Source organism: Lepidochelys olivacea (genome assembly GCF_965140295.1).
Source record: "Lepidochelys olivacea isolate rLepOli2 genome assembly, chromosome: 8".
In the NCBI taxonomy this organism is placed as follows: Eukaryota; Metazoa; Chordata; order Testudines; family Cheloniidae; genus Lepidochelys; species Lepidochelys olivacea.
Window position 1 is genome coordinate 97,719,232 of NC_140418.1, and position 15,911 is coordinate 97,735,142.

Genomic DNA, 15,911 nt, shown 5'->3' on the forward strand with positions numbered 1-15,911 from the left:
TGCTTCCATCTCTGACACAGACTCTTTCTTTGGAGCTCATGAAGTCACTTAACATTTTTTTTTCACTTTTCCCCATCTGTAGAATGAAGGTTAATCCTCATCATCTCTGTAAGGTTTTATGAGTCAGTATTCGTTATGCCCATTGAAGGTGTCAAATGTTTTCCTCAGGTGTGAGCAGCACATTTGTCAGCAGTGGCATTGCTTGAGCATTGCATCCCTGTTTTTCTGGAATTAAGGCTATAGGTGAAATCCTACTGTTATTTTCACTTGTATAACTGAGGGCAGAATCTGACCCATGTCTGTGCAGGAGGAAGAATAAGACTAGTTTAAACAGGATGTAGGCGGTGGTGGGGAAGAAGGCACATATTTGGGAATGAACATAGAATACAAAATGGAGCAATTAGGAGAGATGGTTGGACAGATGGCAGAATGAGCATAGGTGGAGGTGAGATCAGAGGGTTAAGTAGGGGAGGAGTTGGGTAGAGTTTTCAAGAAGAGAATTAGAATTGGAAGCTTAAACAGAAGTAGAAGAGGAGGGGACCAGTGGCCAGTGAGGAGATGAGAAGAAGAGAACTTCCTCAGACAATAGGAGAGGAAGATGATCAGAACAGTAGCATCTTGGGTAGGCAGAGGGGGAATAAGGGGCAACATTCTCTGACTTGTGTGACAGATCTAAATTCCAATATTCAGCTTGGCTTTTGGCACTCCTATGGATTGAAGGAGGGGAAGCCTTCCCCAATGGCAGCATGTTTTGGTTTGCAGCACTTATTTTGTATGCTATGAATTATGGGACCATCTGTTAGTGCTACGAAGCTGAAGGGGAAAGCCTGTCTGGTGGCAAAGATTCTTTGTCAATCTTAAAGAAACAAACAAAATCTGTTTATTGTTCTGAGGTGTTGTCCACACTTTTCGCTTTGGTAGCAAGCAAAAGGTTTGTGTTGCTCATTGTGTATCTGGTATTGGGTTAGTAGTGAATTATTATTTTTTCAGTTCTCCTGCTGGACTCTGGTGGTTTTATCTATTCTCTGCAGATGAGAGCTGCCTGGAATTGATTAATATGTGCACAGTTTAAACAGAGAAGACAGATGATCTTTTGGGTAAAGAAGTGAACTAGGACTCGAGATTTAGGTTCAGTTCCGCACTCTGCCACGGAATTCTGGTGATCTTGGCCTAGTCACTGAGGTCCCAAGTGGACCCCTGAAATTGCTCAAAGACACATTGATTTAAATGTTCTACACCTGTGTGCAGGGGTCACCTATGTGGTTCTTTTTGCATGATTGGGCCTAAAACTCTCTGTGACTCAGTTCTTCACCTATAAAATTGAATTTATTCCTTTTCCCCACACTTTGTCTCTGGTCTATTTACTCAGTAAACTCTCTGTAGTGATTGTTTCTTGCTTTGTTTATGAACAGCACCTAGCACAATGAGGTCCTGATCTCAGTTGGGGCCATCAGGTTCTACTGCAATACAAATAGTAAAAATATTTCAGTATTTGGAAGAAAATATAAATAGAGAAATGTTTGAAGGTGAATGTATTAGGAAGTGTAATGTTGAGGATCTATGGTATAGATACTTTGTGCATCATGAGCCGAGAGGGGATCATGTTGCATGAAGGCTACTAAGAGTTTGTCTTCACTTCAGAGTTAACTTGAGTTATAATGCCAGTGTTACACCTAACTCAAGTCCCATCCATGTACAAAAACCCTTAATTGGAGTGTGGTGATGCTTTTAGCTCAAGTTGGCTGGCCCATCAAGAAATATGGAACACAACTCCAGTTAGCACAACATGTCAACTAGTAAAACAATTACTGTGCAGCTCACGCATTATTTCTTGGTGTGGCTGCTCTCACTCAAGCTTGGTTAAGTCAACTCTGCACTGGAGGCATAGCTTCTGAAACCTGTGGCTTAATAAGTACAGTTAAGGGTGCACGTTCAAGTGGCAGCAGCTAGTTTCATTTGTTTTAAGTTACAAGTTGCCCTAAGCAACTCATATTCTTATAAAGAAAAGGAGTACTTGTGGCACCTTACAGACTAACCAATTTATTAGAGCATAAGCTTTCGTGAGCTACAGCTCACTTCATCAGATGCATATCGTGGAAACTGCAGCAGACTTCATATATACACAGAGAATATGAACCAATACCTCCTCCCACCCCACTGTCCTGCTGGTAATAGCTTATCTAAAGTGATCATCAGGTGGGCCATTTCCAGCACAAATCCAGGTTTTCTCACCCTCCACCCCCCCACACAAATTCACTCTCCTGCTGGTGATAGCCCATCCAAAGTGACAACTCTTTACACAATGTGCATGACAATCAAGTTGGGCTATTTCCTGCACAAATCCAGGTTTTCTCACATCCCCCCCACCCCCATACACACACAAACTAACTCTCCTGCTGGTAATAGCTCATCCAAACTGACCACTCTTCAAGTTTAAATCCAAGTTAAACCAGAACATCTGGGGGGTGGGGGGGGTAGGAAAAAACAAGAGGAAACAGGCTACCTTGCATAATGACTTAGCCACTCCAAGTCTCTATTTAAGCCTAAATTAATAGTATCCAATTTGCAAATGAATTCCAATTCAGCAGTTTCTCGCTGGAGTCTGGATTTGAAGTTTTTTTGTTTTAAGATAGCGACCTTCATGTCTGTGATTGCGTGACCAGAGAGATTGAAGTGTTCTCCGACTGGTTTATGAATGTTATAATTCTTGACATCTGATTTGTGTCCATTTATTCTTTTACGTAGAGACTGTCCAGTTTGACCAATGTACATGGCAGAGGGGCACTGCTGGCACATGATGGCATATATCACATTGGTGGATGTGCAGGTGAACGAGCCTCTGATAGTGTGGCTGATGTTATTAGGCCCTGTGATGGTGTCCCCTGAATAGATATGTGGGCACAATTGGCAACGGGCTTTGTTGCAAGGATAAGTTCCTGGGTTAGTGGTTCTGTTGTGTGGTATGTGGTTGTTGGTGAGTATTTGCTTCAACCTGTTGTGTAGCTCACAAAAGCTTATGCTCTAATAAATTGGTTAGTCTGTAAGGTGCCACAAGTACTCCTTTTCTTTTTGCGAATACAGAGTAACACGGCTGTTACTCTGAAACCTGTCATATTCTTATGTAAGGCTTGATTCTGTTATGTCCCATGTGGGTGTAAGTCAGGAGTAAATGGAGTTACACCAGGGTATAACAAGCGTGAGGTAGGAGCCAGGCATCTCAAGTTGTCTTACCTGAGTATTTTATACCTTGCTCCTTCATAGTTGTAAATCTGGCTGTTTCCAATATTTTAAATGCTTAGGAAAAGTTTTAAAATGTACTTTTACCTCCATTTGCAGTGTTGTTTTAGCCATGCTGGTCCCAGGATACTAGAAAGACAAGGTGGGTGAGATTATATCTTTTTTTATTGGACCAACTTCTGTGGTGAAAGCATGTGTCTTTCACCAATAGAAGTTGGTCCAATAAAAGATATTACCTCACCCACCTTGCCTCTCTTTTACTTCCTACTGACTCTGGGTTGCAGAGGCCGTTATTTGACAAGGGGACAAGGAAAATGAATAGTTTGAATCTGTTTCTGTAGTGCAAATGAGAGCACAGAGGGTGAGCATGTGTTTTATGGAGCAAGGAGAGAATCTGGTCAGGTTGCAATTTCTAGCATACAAACTTCTGCCTGTCCCTGTGGAAATCTGCATGTTCGCTATCCTCCGGAGAATGTTATTAAACACAACCGGGCAAGAAAAATGCACTAGATATAACAAGGGAAGTAGAGTAGAGGCACATTTCAGGGTACACAGACCTGTTGTTCTTGTGGAGGAAGACTAAATTCTCTAGAAATAAAATTCCTTTTGACCATAAGTACTGTTGACAATAATAGTCTCCATGATTCAATTTACTCTTAAAAGAAAAAGAAAAGCTCTCTCATGTGTAACTGAAATTCCTGCCAGTTGTCAAAGCTACAGAATTATCAAGTTGTATGCCTGAACTCCTGATCTGCTGTGGGGAGCTTTAGATTGCATGTTCTCTCCCTCATCCCCCTCACCCACATATTTCTATAGGTGGCACTAAACAGCACATTTTCCTTCAGACAATTTGCAACACAATGTGGTGAAAATGCAACAGAGGAGGGAGAATATGTGGTCAAGTGGAGCAGAGGTGGGTGGACCAGAGGAAGAGAGCAGAGACAACAAAATAAATCAAAACCAGGGAAATACACAGAAAGGGAAAAAAGGAAGAAGCATAGAACAGAGAGAGGAAAAGAAAGTAATAGACAGAAAATGTACCAGGAGGTGGAGTGACAGGACAAAGGAGGTGGAGCAGAAGGCACTGATCAATTGCAAGTGGTGGGGCTTCAGCCAAAAAAGGCCTGGGAATTACTTCACCAGCTTTACTGTCTTGCTGATTAGAAACAAACACGGCCTATAGTTGAAAGGGAGAAGTGACAAGTGAACTCTCAGTTAGTTTCCAAACAGTATGCTCATAATTTAGGTTTGCACCGTCCAACAGTATGCTAGATCCTCATGGCTTGTCTCTTCTTGGTTGCCTTCTCCAGCCCCTCTGCCCATGGATCATATTGAAAAGATGGCTGCGGAGTGCATGAAGGACCTGAATGAAGAGGAGGAGAAGGAGGAGGATGAAGGTTTGGAGGAGGATACGGACCTTTTGGTATGTACTTTCTGCCAGTGGAATTCAGACTATCACGGAGTAAATTCTGTGAGCAACAAAGCCTCTCAACTTTTTAAAGGGAAATTAAGACATGGAAAACTTACAGCTGATTTAAACATTTTTGAATGGTTGGACCCTGTCCATACCAAGATGAGACCAGTACCTGACTACAAATGTGTGTGTTTGTGTGTATGTGTGAATATGGTTCTTGGAGGAGGTGTGGGGGAGAGGAAGATCACAGTCCATGTGAGTTAGGAAAACATGGCTGAAAGCCTTTTAGCAATCATTCTACTTAGTTATGGCTAGGACACTTGCTCTGAGTGTGGCCAGGGCCTAATAACCGTATCATTGAGCTAAAATGATTTTTGTGTTGTGTGTGACTGGATTGTATGGAGGGGGCACTCAACTACACTTATTACAGTCATTAGTGAAGGGTGACTATTTGTAGGTTTGAAGATGGGATTTAGACAACTGCCGAAAAAAGATCCTTCTCTTAGCTACTGCATGTTCTTCAGTTCTCAAACAGAGAACTACCCAACAAAAGGGTTGTGTAAGAGACCGTAGCACTGTATGTTGGACTGTGAGCTTCCCCAGGAATTGCCTTCATATTGTGCCTGAGCATTTCCACTCATGGCCAGAACCAGAGTATGTGGAAGCAGCTGCAAAACAAATTGAAATTAGGTAAGGCAGGAGAAGTTCAGGGACATCAAAGACTGTTTGAGGTTTAACTCTAGGTTCTGGAGCCAGGAGGTACATGCTTTCTCTAGACCAGCTTTCTCACCCCTGTTGATTATCACTTGTCAGTGTCCCATGGAAGTGTGTTACCCTTGACACAAATTGGTAGATAAGCTACACTGAAACATTGCCTTGGGTAAAAGGCTTCAGGACCTGAATCATTCTTTTCACTCTGGCAGTGGGGAGGTGCTTTAGTTCCTGCAATATCTGTTCACGTGGTGCCGAAAGCAGAGCATGCTTTACAGTAACCACCTCACTGATTCTTGCTGTAGGCAGAGTTGCAGGAGGTTCTGGGCAAGCAAGACGAAACAGGAAGTGGTGAGAATGAAACGGTAGCGATGGAGGTGCTAGCAGCTCCACCAGTAATACAGCAGCAACCTGAAATGCAGGCAGAGGTAAGAAAGAGATGTGTGGTTGACTTGGAGTTCCACTGATTCATTCTCATTATGCAATTTATAAGATGACAAGCTTACTTTATATTCTGTCTTATTTTGTACATCTGTATGTTTCCTGGTGGGAGCTGACACTATATTGATATAGTTAGATTTCATCTTGCGTTGTTCTTAGGGTGATGTGTGCAGACTTCCGTTGTACAGCTTACAGCTCTGCTATTGCTCCTTAATCCCCTTTGTAGCATTCTTGTTATGAGTCTTGAAACTGCAAGCAGTTCTGCTATGCTGCACTACGCATAATAGTAGTAAGACCTAGTTCTTATATAGGTTTCAGAGCAGCAGCCGTGTTAGTCTGTATTCGCAACAAGAACAGGAGGACTTGTGGCATCTTAGAGACTAACCAATGTATTTGAGCATAAGCTTTCGTGAGCTACAGCTCACTTCATCGGATGCATAAAGTGGAAAGTACAGTGAGGAGATTTTATATATACACATAGACCATGAAAAAATATACATTGTAAGGACAGTGATCACTTAAGATGAGCTATTACCAGCAGGAGAGTGGGGTCGGGGGAGAGAAAACCTTTTGAAGTGATAATCAAGGTGGGCCATTTCCAGGAGTTAACAAGAACCTCTGAGGGGGGGGGGGGGGAAGAGGAGGAGAGGAGGAATAAACAAGGGGAAATAGTAATGACTCAACCACTCCCAGTCTCTGTTCAAGCCTAAGTTAGTTGTATCCAATTTGCAAATTAATTCCAATTCAGCAGTCTCTCGATAGAGTCTGTTTTCAAAGTTTTTTTGTTGAAGGATAGTCACTTTGAGATCAGAAATAGTGTGTCCAGAGAGATTGAAGTGTTCTCTGACTGGTTTACGAATGGTTTCAGAGTAACAGCCGTGTTAGTCTGTATTCGCAAAAAGTAAAGGAGTACTTGTGGCACCTTAGAGACTAACCAATTTATTTGAGCATAAGCTTTCGTGAGAGCTGTAGCTCGCGAAAGCTTATGCTCAAATAAATTGGTTAGTCTCTAAAGTGCCACAAGTACTCCTTTTCTTTTTGGTTTATGAATGTTATAATTCTTGACATCTGATTTGTGTCCATTTATTCTTTTACGTAGAGACTATCCAGTTTGTCCAATGTACATGGCAGAGGGGCATTGCTGGCACATGATGGCATATATCACATTGGTAGATGTGCAGGTGAATGAGCCTCTGATAGTGTGGCTGATGTGATTAGGCCCTATGATGGTGTCCCCTGAATAGATATGTGGGCACAGTTGGCAACGGGCTTTGTTGCAAGGATAGTGCTCTTCATTAGTAGATCTCGGAGTGCTTTACAATGGAGGTCAGTATGATTATCATTTTACAGATGGCACAGAGAGGGGAAATGACTTGCCCAAGATCACCCAGCAGGCCGGGGCAGAGCTGGGAATGGCATCCAGGTCTCCTGAGTCTCAGTTGAGAGCTCTGTCCACTAGACCATACTGTCTCCCTCACATGGCCTGTAATATCCTATAGTCAAATAAGCAGCGAGATGGTGACTACTAGCCCTGTGCCTGTTCCACACCAAGAGGTTCTGTTTGTTTTCCCACCCTACCTGGACCTGATACTCCATAGTTGGGTCCGTTGGGTGCAGTTCAGGTTGCAGGGCTCTACTGTACACCCTGGACAGAAACCTCAGTCCTGATCTCCAGCATCCCAACTATCTACCATCCCAATGTTTTTTGCCCCTCTGCCCCACGCCGAACCTTTTTATCAGTGCATCTGAATCCTAACCTGCAGTAGCTGTTGCTGTTTTAATCCTGAGGCCTCTCCTAAGCAGGCTGTCAGTGGTGCTGAGTTATGTAGAATTTCAGAATCTGTTTCTCTATTGAATTTGTCTATCCAGGCACGTTCTTTGTTCAGTTGTTGCTTTTCTTCTGTTGTCATACAATACAGATTTCAGGACTTCCGTGCATTGTGCACATTAATAAATAGGGCAAGAGTAGGTCTGTGTAGAGATAATGGCAATAATTACATCAGGAGCCAGCTGACAGGTCAATTTGACAACACAGTGCTTATAAGTAGTGAATGGTAAGTGTTTACTTTTGTTGCTTGTTTCACTGGGCAAGTCTCAGACTGCAGACTTTCCAGCTTACAAGAGGAGGTAGACAGAGGAGATCTTGTATTGAAGCCAAGTTGTGAGAATCCTGGAAAGGTGTAAAGTTAACATGGTGAAGAAAACAAACATTCCCTCCCCAAAATAACACCCAGCCCACCTGGGCACATGATGTCTGAGAGGCATCACTGTTCTCCCTCATTTAGTTCTAACCACCCAGTCTCCAGTAACCCTGTGGCTGTAAGTTTCCTAAACTACTCCACCCAATTCTCTCTATTGCTTCTTTGATAGGAAGCCCAGAGATGGATCCAGGAAACATTAGTGCAGTACAAGTGCCCTTCTGTTTCAGAGAAATTTTCCATTTCATCCCTGCTGTCTTGATTCCTGAGCCCAGTCTGTGTGCGTGTGTTACTTTGTACAGAAGGGATATACTTACTTTTCAGTGGTAAGGTGAAGCATGTGTAGTTTGGGAAAGTAAATAATGTGCCTTCTTCTCCCCCCCCCCCCCACTTTTTTTTTTTTTTTTGGAGAGCACATCTCCTGCTGTTTCCAGTGAATTGCAACAGATGATAGAGGACAGAATCGCTAACTATAAGGCAGCAATCTCTAATGCGAAGGAGGCAGATGAGAGTGGCAAAGCACGACGGTATGAAAGAGGCCTCAAGGTATGTTGGATTCATTACATATAAACATGATTGTCATATTTAGCAAATCATAACTTTTCCACTGATACATGGCATATTTTGTAAGATTTATAGCAGTTTTATAATTACGGCCCTACCAAATTCACGGCCATGAAAAACACGTCATGGACCCTGAAATCTGGTCTCCTGTGAAGTCTGATCTTTTGTGTGTTTTTATCGTGTACTATACAGATTTTATGGGGGAGACCAGCATTTCTCAAATTGGGGGCCCTGACCCAAAAGGGAATTTCAGGGGGGTTGCAAGGTTATTGGGGGCGGGGGGGTCATGGTATTGCCACCTTTACTTGTGCGCTACCTTCAGAACTGGGTGGCCGGAGAGCAGGAGCTGCTGACTGAGGGCCCAGATCAGCAGGCAGCAGCGCAGGAGTAAGCATGTCAATATCATACCCTGCTATCCTTACTTCTGTGCTGCTGCTGGTGGTGGCTCTGCCTTCAGAGCTGGGCTCCCGCCCCGCAGCCACCGCTCTCCAGCTGCCCAGCTCTGAAGGCAGCGCTGCCACCAGCAGCAGTGCAGAAGTAAGGGTAGCAGTACCGCAACCCACCTTACAGTAGTCTTGTCGTTCCCCCCCCCCCCAACCTCCTTTTTGGATCAGGGCCCCTACAATTACAGCACTGTGAAATTTCAGATTTAAATAGCTGAAATCATAAAATTTATGATTTTTAAAATCCTATAACTGTGAAATTGACTAAAATGGACCGTGAATTTGGTAGGACCCTATTTATAATATTGCTATCAGTAATATTACAAATGGTCACTTATATTCCATACAGTGTCATACAAGGCAATAAGGTGTCATTCTATAAATGACATTAGGCACAAGAGGAAGACAAAGGAAAATGTAGGCCCTCTATCTAGTGGGGAAGGAGTGCTCATAACTGGTGGCGTCAAGAAGGCTGAGGTGTTTAATGCCTATTTTGCTTCAGTCTTCACTAAAAAGATTAATGGTGACCGGGTACTCAACACAATAGTGACAACAAAAGAGAAGGAATGCAAGCCGAAACTAGGAAGGAACAGGCTAAAGAATATTTAGATAAGTTAGAGTTATTCAGGTCTGCAAGGCCTGATGAAATTCATCCTAGGGTACTTAAGGAGCCATCTGAAGCAATCTCAGAACCATTAGCACTTTGAGACCTCATGGAGGATGGGTGAGGTCCCAGAGGACTGGAAAAGGGCAGACACAGTACCTATCTTTCTTTAAACAGGGGAACAAAGAGGACCCAGGGAATTAAAGACCAGTCTGCCAGACTTCAACATCTGGAAAGATACGGGAACAAATTATTAAATAATCATGTTGTAAGCACCTGAATGATAATAGGGTTATAGCCTGCATGGATTTGTCAAATCATGCCAAACCAACCTAATTTCCTTCTTTGACAGGGTTACTGGGCTAGTGGGTAGGAGGGAAATCGTAGATGTAATATATCTTGATTTTAATTACGCTGTTTTGACACAGTTCCACATGACTTTCTCATAAATGTATGTTCTGCTGTGAAGTCCATGTTACTTTTTTGGCTTTAGAGTAACAGCCGTGTTAGTCTGTATTCGCAAAAAGAAAAGGAGTACTTGTGGCACCTTAGAGACTAACCAATTTATTAGAGCATAAGCTTTCGTGAGCTACAGCTCACTTCCTCAGATGCATATCGTGGAAACTGCAGCAGGCTTTATATATACACAGAGAATATGAAACAATACCTCCTCCCACCCCACTGTCCTGCTTGTAATAGCTTATCTAAAGTGATCATCAGGTGGGCCATTTCCAGCACAAATCCACATTTTCTCACCCTCCACCCCCCCACACAAATTCACTCTCCTGCTGGTGATAGCCCATCCAAAGTGACAACTCTTTACACAATGTGCATGACAATCAAGCTGGGCTATTTCCTGCACAAATCCAGGTTTTCTCACATCCCCCCCACCCCCATACACACACAAACTCACTCTCCTGCTGGTAATAGCTCATCCAAACTGACCACTCTTCAAGTTTAAATCCAAGTTAAACCAGAACATCTGGGGGGTGGGGGGGGTAGGGAAAAACAAGAGGAAACAGGCTACCTTGCATAATGACTTAGCCACTCCCAGTCTCTATTTAAGCCTAAATTAATAGTATCCAATTTGCAAATGAATTCCAATTCAGCAGTTTCTCGCTGGAGTCTGGATTTGAAGTTTTTTTGTTTTAAGATAGCGACCTTCATGTCTGTGATTGCGTGACCAGAGAGATTGAAGTGTTCTCCGACTGGTTTATGAATGTTATAATTCTTGACATCTGATTTGTGTCCATTTATTCTTTTACGTAGAGACTGTCCAGTTTGACCAATGTATATGGCAGAGGGGCATTGCTGGCACATGATGGCATATATCACATTGGTGGATGTGCAGGTGAACGAGCCTCTGATAGTGTGGCTGATGTTATTAGGCCCCGTGATGGTGTCCCCTGAATAGATATGTGGGCACAATTGGCAACGGGCTTTGTTGCAAGGATAAGTTCCTGGGTTAGTGGTTCTGTTGTGTGGTATGTGGTTGTTGGTGAGTATTTGCTTCAGGTTGCGGGGCTGTCTGTAGCACATTGGTCACATTGTGTCCACATTGGTGATATATGCCATCATGTGCCAGCAATGCCCCTCTGCCATGTACATTGGTCAAACTGGACAGTCTCTACGTAAAAGAATAAATGGACACAAATCAGATGTCAAGAATTATAACATTCATAAACCAGTCGGAGAACACTTCAATCTCTGGTCACGCAATCACAGACATGAAGGTCGCTATCTTAAAACAAAAAAACTTCAAATCCAGACTCCAGCGAGAAACTGCTGAATTGGAATTCATTTGCAAATTGGATACTATTAATTTAGGCTTAAATAGAGACTGGGAGTGGCTAAGTCATTATGCAAGGTAGCCTGTTTTCTCTTGTTTTTCCCTACCCCCCCCCCCCCAGATGTTCTGGTTTAACTTGGATTTAAACTTGAAGAGTGGTCAGTTTGGATGAGCTATTACCAGCAGGAGAGTGAGTTTGTGTGTGTATGGGGGTGGGGGGGATGTGAGAAAACCTGGATTTGTGCAGGAAATAGCCCAACTTGATTGTCATGCACATTGTGTAAAGAGTTGTCACTTTGGATGGGCTATCACCAGCAGGAGAGTGAATTTGTGTGGGGGGGGTGGAGGGTGAGAAAATGTGGATTTGTGCTGGAAATGGCCCACCTGATGATCACTTTAGATAAGCTATTACCAGCAGGACAGTGGGGTGGGAGGAGGTATTGTTTCATATTCTCTGTGTATATATAAAGCCTGCTGCAGTTTCCACGATATGCATCTGAGGAAGTGAGCTGTAGCTCACGAAAGCTTATGCTCTAATAAATTGGTTAGTCTCTAAGGTGCCACAAGTACTCCTTTTCTTTTTTTTTGGCTTTGTTGCCTAACCTAGGTGTTAAGTAGCCCCTATAATGGGGATAATGTTTGGTGTTGGGTTAAAGAATTCAGCTGAAATTGGGCTTTGTTACTTAGCAAGGGGACTGTGTAGCTCATGAGTTTGGAAATAAGAGCAGGGGCCTTTCACCTTTCAAAAGCTGGTTCAAATCCAGTTTTGTCTGTTACCATCTGATGGCTGCCTGGGCCATGTGAAATTAATTTGGTGATCTCATTCCAGATCTGCTGGACAGAGATCTGCACTTGCACTAAGATACCACACGAAAGGCTGTGTTTAAAATATACCAAGACTTACTACAAAATTTAGTTCCGTAGTTGGCACTGAATGGCTCACCTTTTGGAAGTCTGAGCCACAAAAGATTGATTGGGCCATAGAGACTGACCTGTCTTCTCATTCCTAGAGGTAGGATCCTCTACCATCATGTTTGTTGTGATATACTGACAGGGTAGAATGGAGGAAGCTTGTATTACTTGCTCTATAGAGAAAAACTGTTGCTGTGTCAATCAGGCATGTTTCAGCAGGGCTAAGACTCCCATGTGACCAAAAAAAATAGGAGGAGGAAATACGAATGGGCAGAGATGTCTAGTAGCTCTCCATAAAGAATGACATGGTGGATCCTAAATAAGGATATGAGTTTGCTGAGTTGTGGTGATTGTACACAAGCTGTGTATGTGATGGAAATGCCAGTACCTGTTGACTTCACTCCTCAATTTTTGCTAGACGCTGGAAACTATGCTGGCTGCAATGAAGAAGGGCAAAAAGATTAATGAGGAAGAAATGCCACCACCTGTAGCATCAGGGAGAAGCTCTGCTAATATGCCTCGAGCCACAGGAGCTGTGCCAGAAAATTTAGGTGATCCAGACAAAGTAATACCCAAGGAGAAAGTGGAATCACCTGCAGACCATGAGCTACAGCCTGTCAATGATATAAAGTTGTCTCCGGAGCCAGCCTCTTTACAAGGTCATGCTGCTGCTACTTCTGTCCTGGAAATGGGTGCCACATTACAAGATGGTAGGTAATTTCAACATGCCAGCTTTTCCTTGGAGCACACATCATCCCAGCCAGGTTATGATTCAATAATACATTGCGCTTCTGTAGCACCTTTTACTTGAGCATATCAAAGTGCTTTACAAATAGGATACTGAGGCATAGAGTTCATGACTTGCTCAGGGTCACACAGTTGAGTCAGTTGCAGTCAGGAATAGAACTTTGGAGTCCTGACTCCCAGATTTCACTCTAAGGATGTGCTATAGTGACAGGGTGAAGACATCCTAAAGGTTCCTTCCTCTTCTGAGGTGTCTGTTCACGTCTCTCATTGTGGTCTCTCTGCCTCACTTCCTCGGTCAATTAATGATGGTAATGCTTCCCTGCCTTGCAGAGGAGCTGTGAGGAAAAATTCACTGTTTGTAAAGAGCTTTGTGATCTTAATGAAAGGCACTGTGGAATTGCACAGTGGTGTTTTCAGTCATTGTTGCTGGAATTGCCATGGTTGGCAGGACTTCTAGGGATGCCCCTGGATAAAGAAGCTATTGTACATAATGTGGATGTGTGAGTGAAAGCAATAGGGAAATAATGAATCTTTGGATGTATGAGAATGTCAAAGGATGCAGATATCAGGTGCCTTTATAAGTCTTGATTTCATTCTTCTGTAGATTCCCTTACCATGAGCACACGAACACTACTGGTTACAAGACAGAAAGAATATAAATTAGCAGCTCTGAAAGCCAAACAGCAAGGAGATCTAGAGAAGGCAAAAGAATATATGAAGACTGGCAAGGTATGTTTTCACAAACCAAGCTTCTGTGTTAGGGGTCTGAATCCTGGCAAATGATCCCTGTGTTCACATGGCTGCTCCAAATGATCATGGATGGTTTCTGAACACACAAGATAAGTCTCCTTTGGCTTTGTTTTTCTGTTTGTTTTAGAAATGTGCAATGGTCTTAGAAGCACTGGATAGTGGACAGCCAGTAGACCTCCAGGATATGCCCCCAGCTCCACAAGGTAAGAGCAGAAGAGTTTTTTAGATGGACATAAAAAAGCTGCCTTTTAAGCCTCTCCTGTTATCTAGTAACAAATGGGCATAGTGAACTGAAGGGTCAGCGCCCATTTTAAAGTCACTCTTTTGAACCATCTGGGTTAGAAATGAGTGCTGAGAATCCCAGCTTCCCAATGGTTTAAGACAGTGGTTTTTGGACTCCAGATTGTGGACCAAAGATCTTCTTGTGGACATCTTCCCTGCCCCCCAGTCCTGATTCCACGCATTCTCTGCATCATCTCCAATTCATGGCTATATGAAATAGCATTACTGGGGTAAGATAAAGGAGTCAAGATGGTGTTGAACTTGCTGTAGTGCAGTGGGTGTAGCTTCTTGATTATGCCTTTTCCATTTTGTATATCTTTCACACACCCCACCCCACCCTGGGAAATAGGAATTTACATTTCTTAGAACTGATTCTCTCTTTGTTTCCTCCAACCCTCTTCATCCCTTTCCTTCCCTTAAATCTGTCTAGTTCATTTTGTGATTTGGTTCTCTCCTGCTGGATGTCTCCAATTCTGGTGTCATAAGTTGTATTCGCATCAAATAAAGATACGAAGCACCATAGGGATGCAGAGAGGCTTGTGAGCAGGGTGTGTTTTGAACATCTTTATTTAATAATAAAAAAAAAAGCCTGTAGAAATCTGAATGTTTTTGACTAGCCTACACTTATCAGGAAACATCAATCCTTGCAGTATAACACATGTTTTTCCATTGTGACAGAAGCTGCTCCACAAACTAGAGTAATAGAAACTCTGATTTAAGTGACAGGTTGTAAGATAGAGTGCCTCTCCTTTTAAAACTTCTACATTCTGATTTCATCTTCAGTGACTTCATTCACTGATTTCATCTTCATCTGCACGCTTCTGGGAATTACAGGTTCCAGTTGATATCAGGTGTAATTTTCTGATTCTTGTAAATTCAGAGATAGCAGCAGCTAAAATGGTTAGTGGAAGGAGAAATGAGGAGGACAAGATGCTAATCAGAATGGTATCATTTTTAAAGTCTATCACATGACCTGACAGTTACAGACATGTGGATGGACCATGACCCATACTTTTAGGACTAGTAGAAATTTCTGATCCTGGAACAAACATTGGTGTTAAAATAAATTCCAGTCCTGCAGAAGACTTAAACTAGATAAAAACAATACTCCCCCAACACTTGACCTGTAGAACTCACGGATGTAGGATGTTGTTGAGGCAGCTTAGTAAGATTCAGAAACATAATTGGACATAGCTTTAATTATGAAAAAGTGTAGTTACACTAGCTAGGATAAACATTTTATAAGGGGTATAAATCCTTAGGACATAAAATGATCACTGGCTGGGATCAGAGGAATATTTTTCCCCATAGTATAATATTATATAAGTAAATACAACATTTGGAGAGGTGATGTGGGAGATTGCCTTTTAAAGCATCCAGTGTTGAGCACTGCCAGGGCTGGAATATCTTAACAGGTGGGGTTATTTATCTATCCTTCTCTGGCCGTAAGTCCTAGAATTGTTAGCAAATTACCAAGATTGTTCATACATTCTCTCCTATATGCCAAAGATTCCTACCTAATGTAGACTTGAAAATTGCCTCTTCCCTCACAGATCTTGAAAGCCTGAAAAAGACGCAGGCTCCATCAAACCAGATGGCATCTGTTCCCGTTGAAAATTCCCAGCCCCTCACAACATTCAAACCTCAGGGCCATGAAGCCTCAGGTAGGATTTGTAAAGCAGGACTTCTCTGTAGTAAGTCATATTCTTATATGATATTTGGATGCTGATCCAAATTATACATGAATACTGGAATGGATAATGGCAGTACATAATACATGGTCTTTCTACTTTGAGTAGTATTTGTTTCTATGGATGTT

At 42.6% G+C, this 15,911-nt stretch overlaps 1 protein-coding gene across 6 annotated transcripts in view; it reads left to right on the plus strand.

The window, feature by feature from the left end:
• CC2D1B (coiled-coil and C2 domain containing 1B) overlaps window positions 1-15,911 on the plus strand; it is a 71,828-nt gene that overhangs the window by 13,280 nt on the left and 42,637 nt on the right. For 5 of the 6 annotated variants that reach the window (XR_014712774.1, XM_084637608.1, XM_084637611.1 and 2 more), the window contains 7 exons: window positions 4,548-4,660; window positions 5,668-5,790; window positions 8,413-8,547; window positions 12,732-13,023; window positions 13,665-13,789; window positions 13,938-14,013; window positions 15,646-15,756. Coding sequence is in view for 5 of the 6 variants with exons in the window: in XM_084637608.1 (XP_084493734.1) it covers window positions 4,548-4,660; window positions 5,668-5,790; window positions 8,413-8,547; window positions 12,732-13,023; window positions 13,665-13,789; window positions 13,938-14,013; window positions 15,646-15,756 (975 nt within the window). In the remaining variant the exon portion in view is untranslated. Of the gene's footprint in view, window positions 1-4,547; window positions 4,661-5,667; window positions 5,791-8,412; window positions 8,548-12,731; window positions 13,024-13,664; window positions 13,790-13,937; window positions 14,014-15,645; window positions 15,757-15,911 lie in introns of those variants that run through there. The other variant, XM_084637612.1, reaches the window with a different exon arrangement.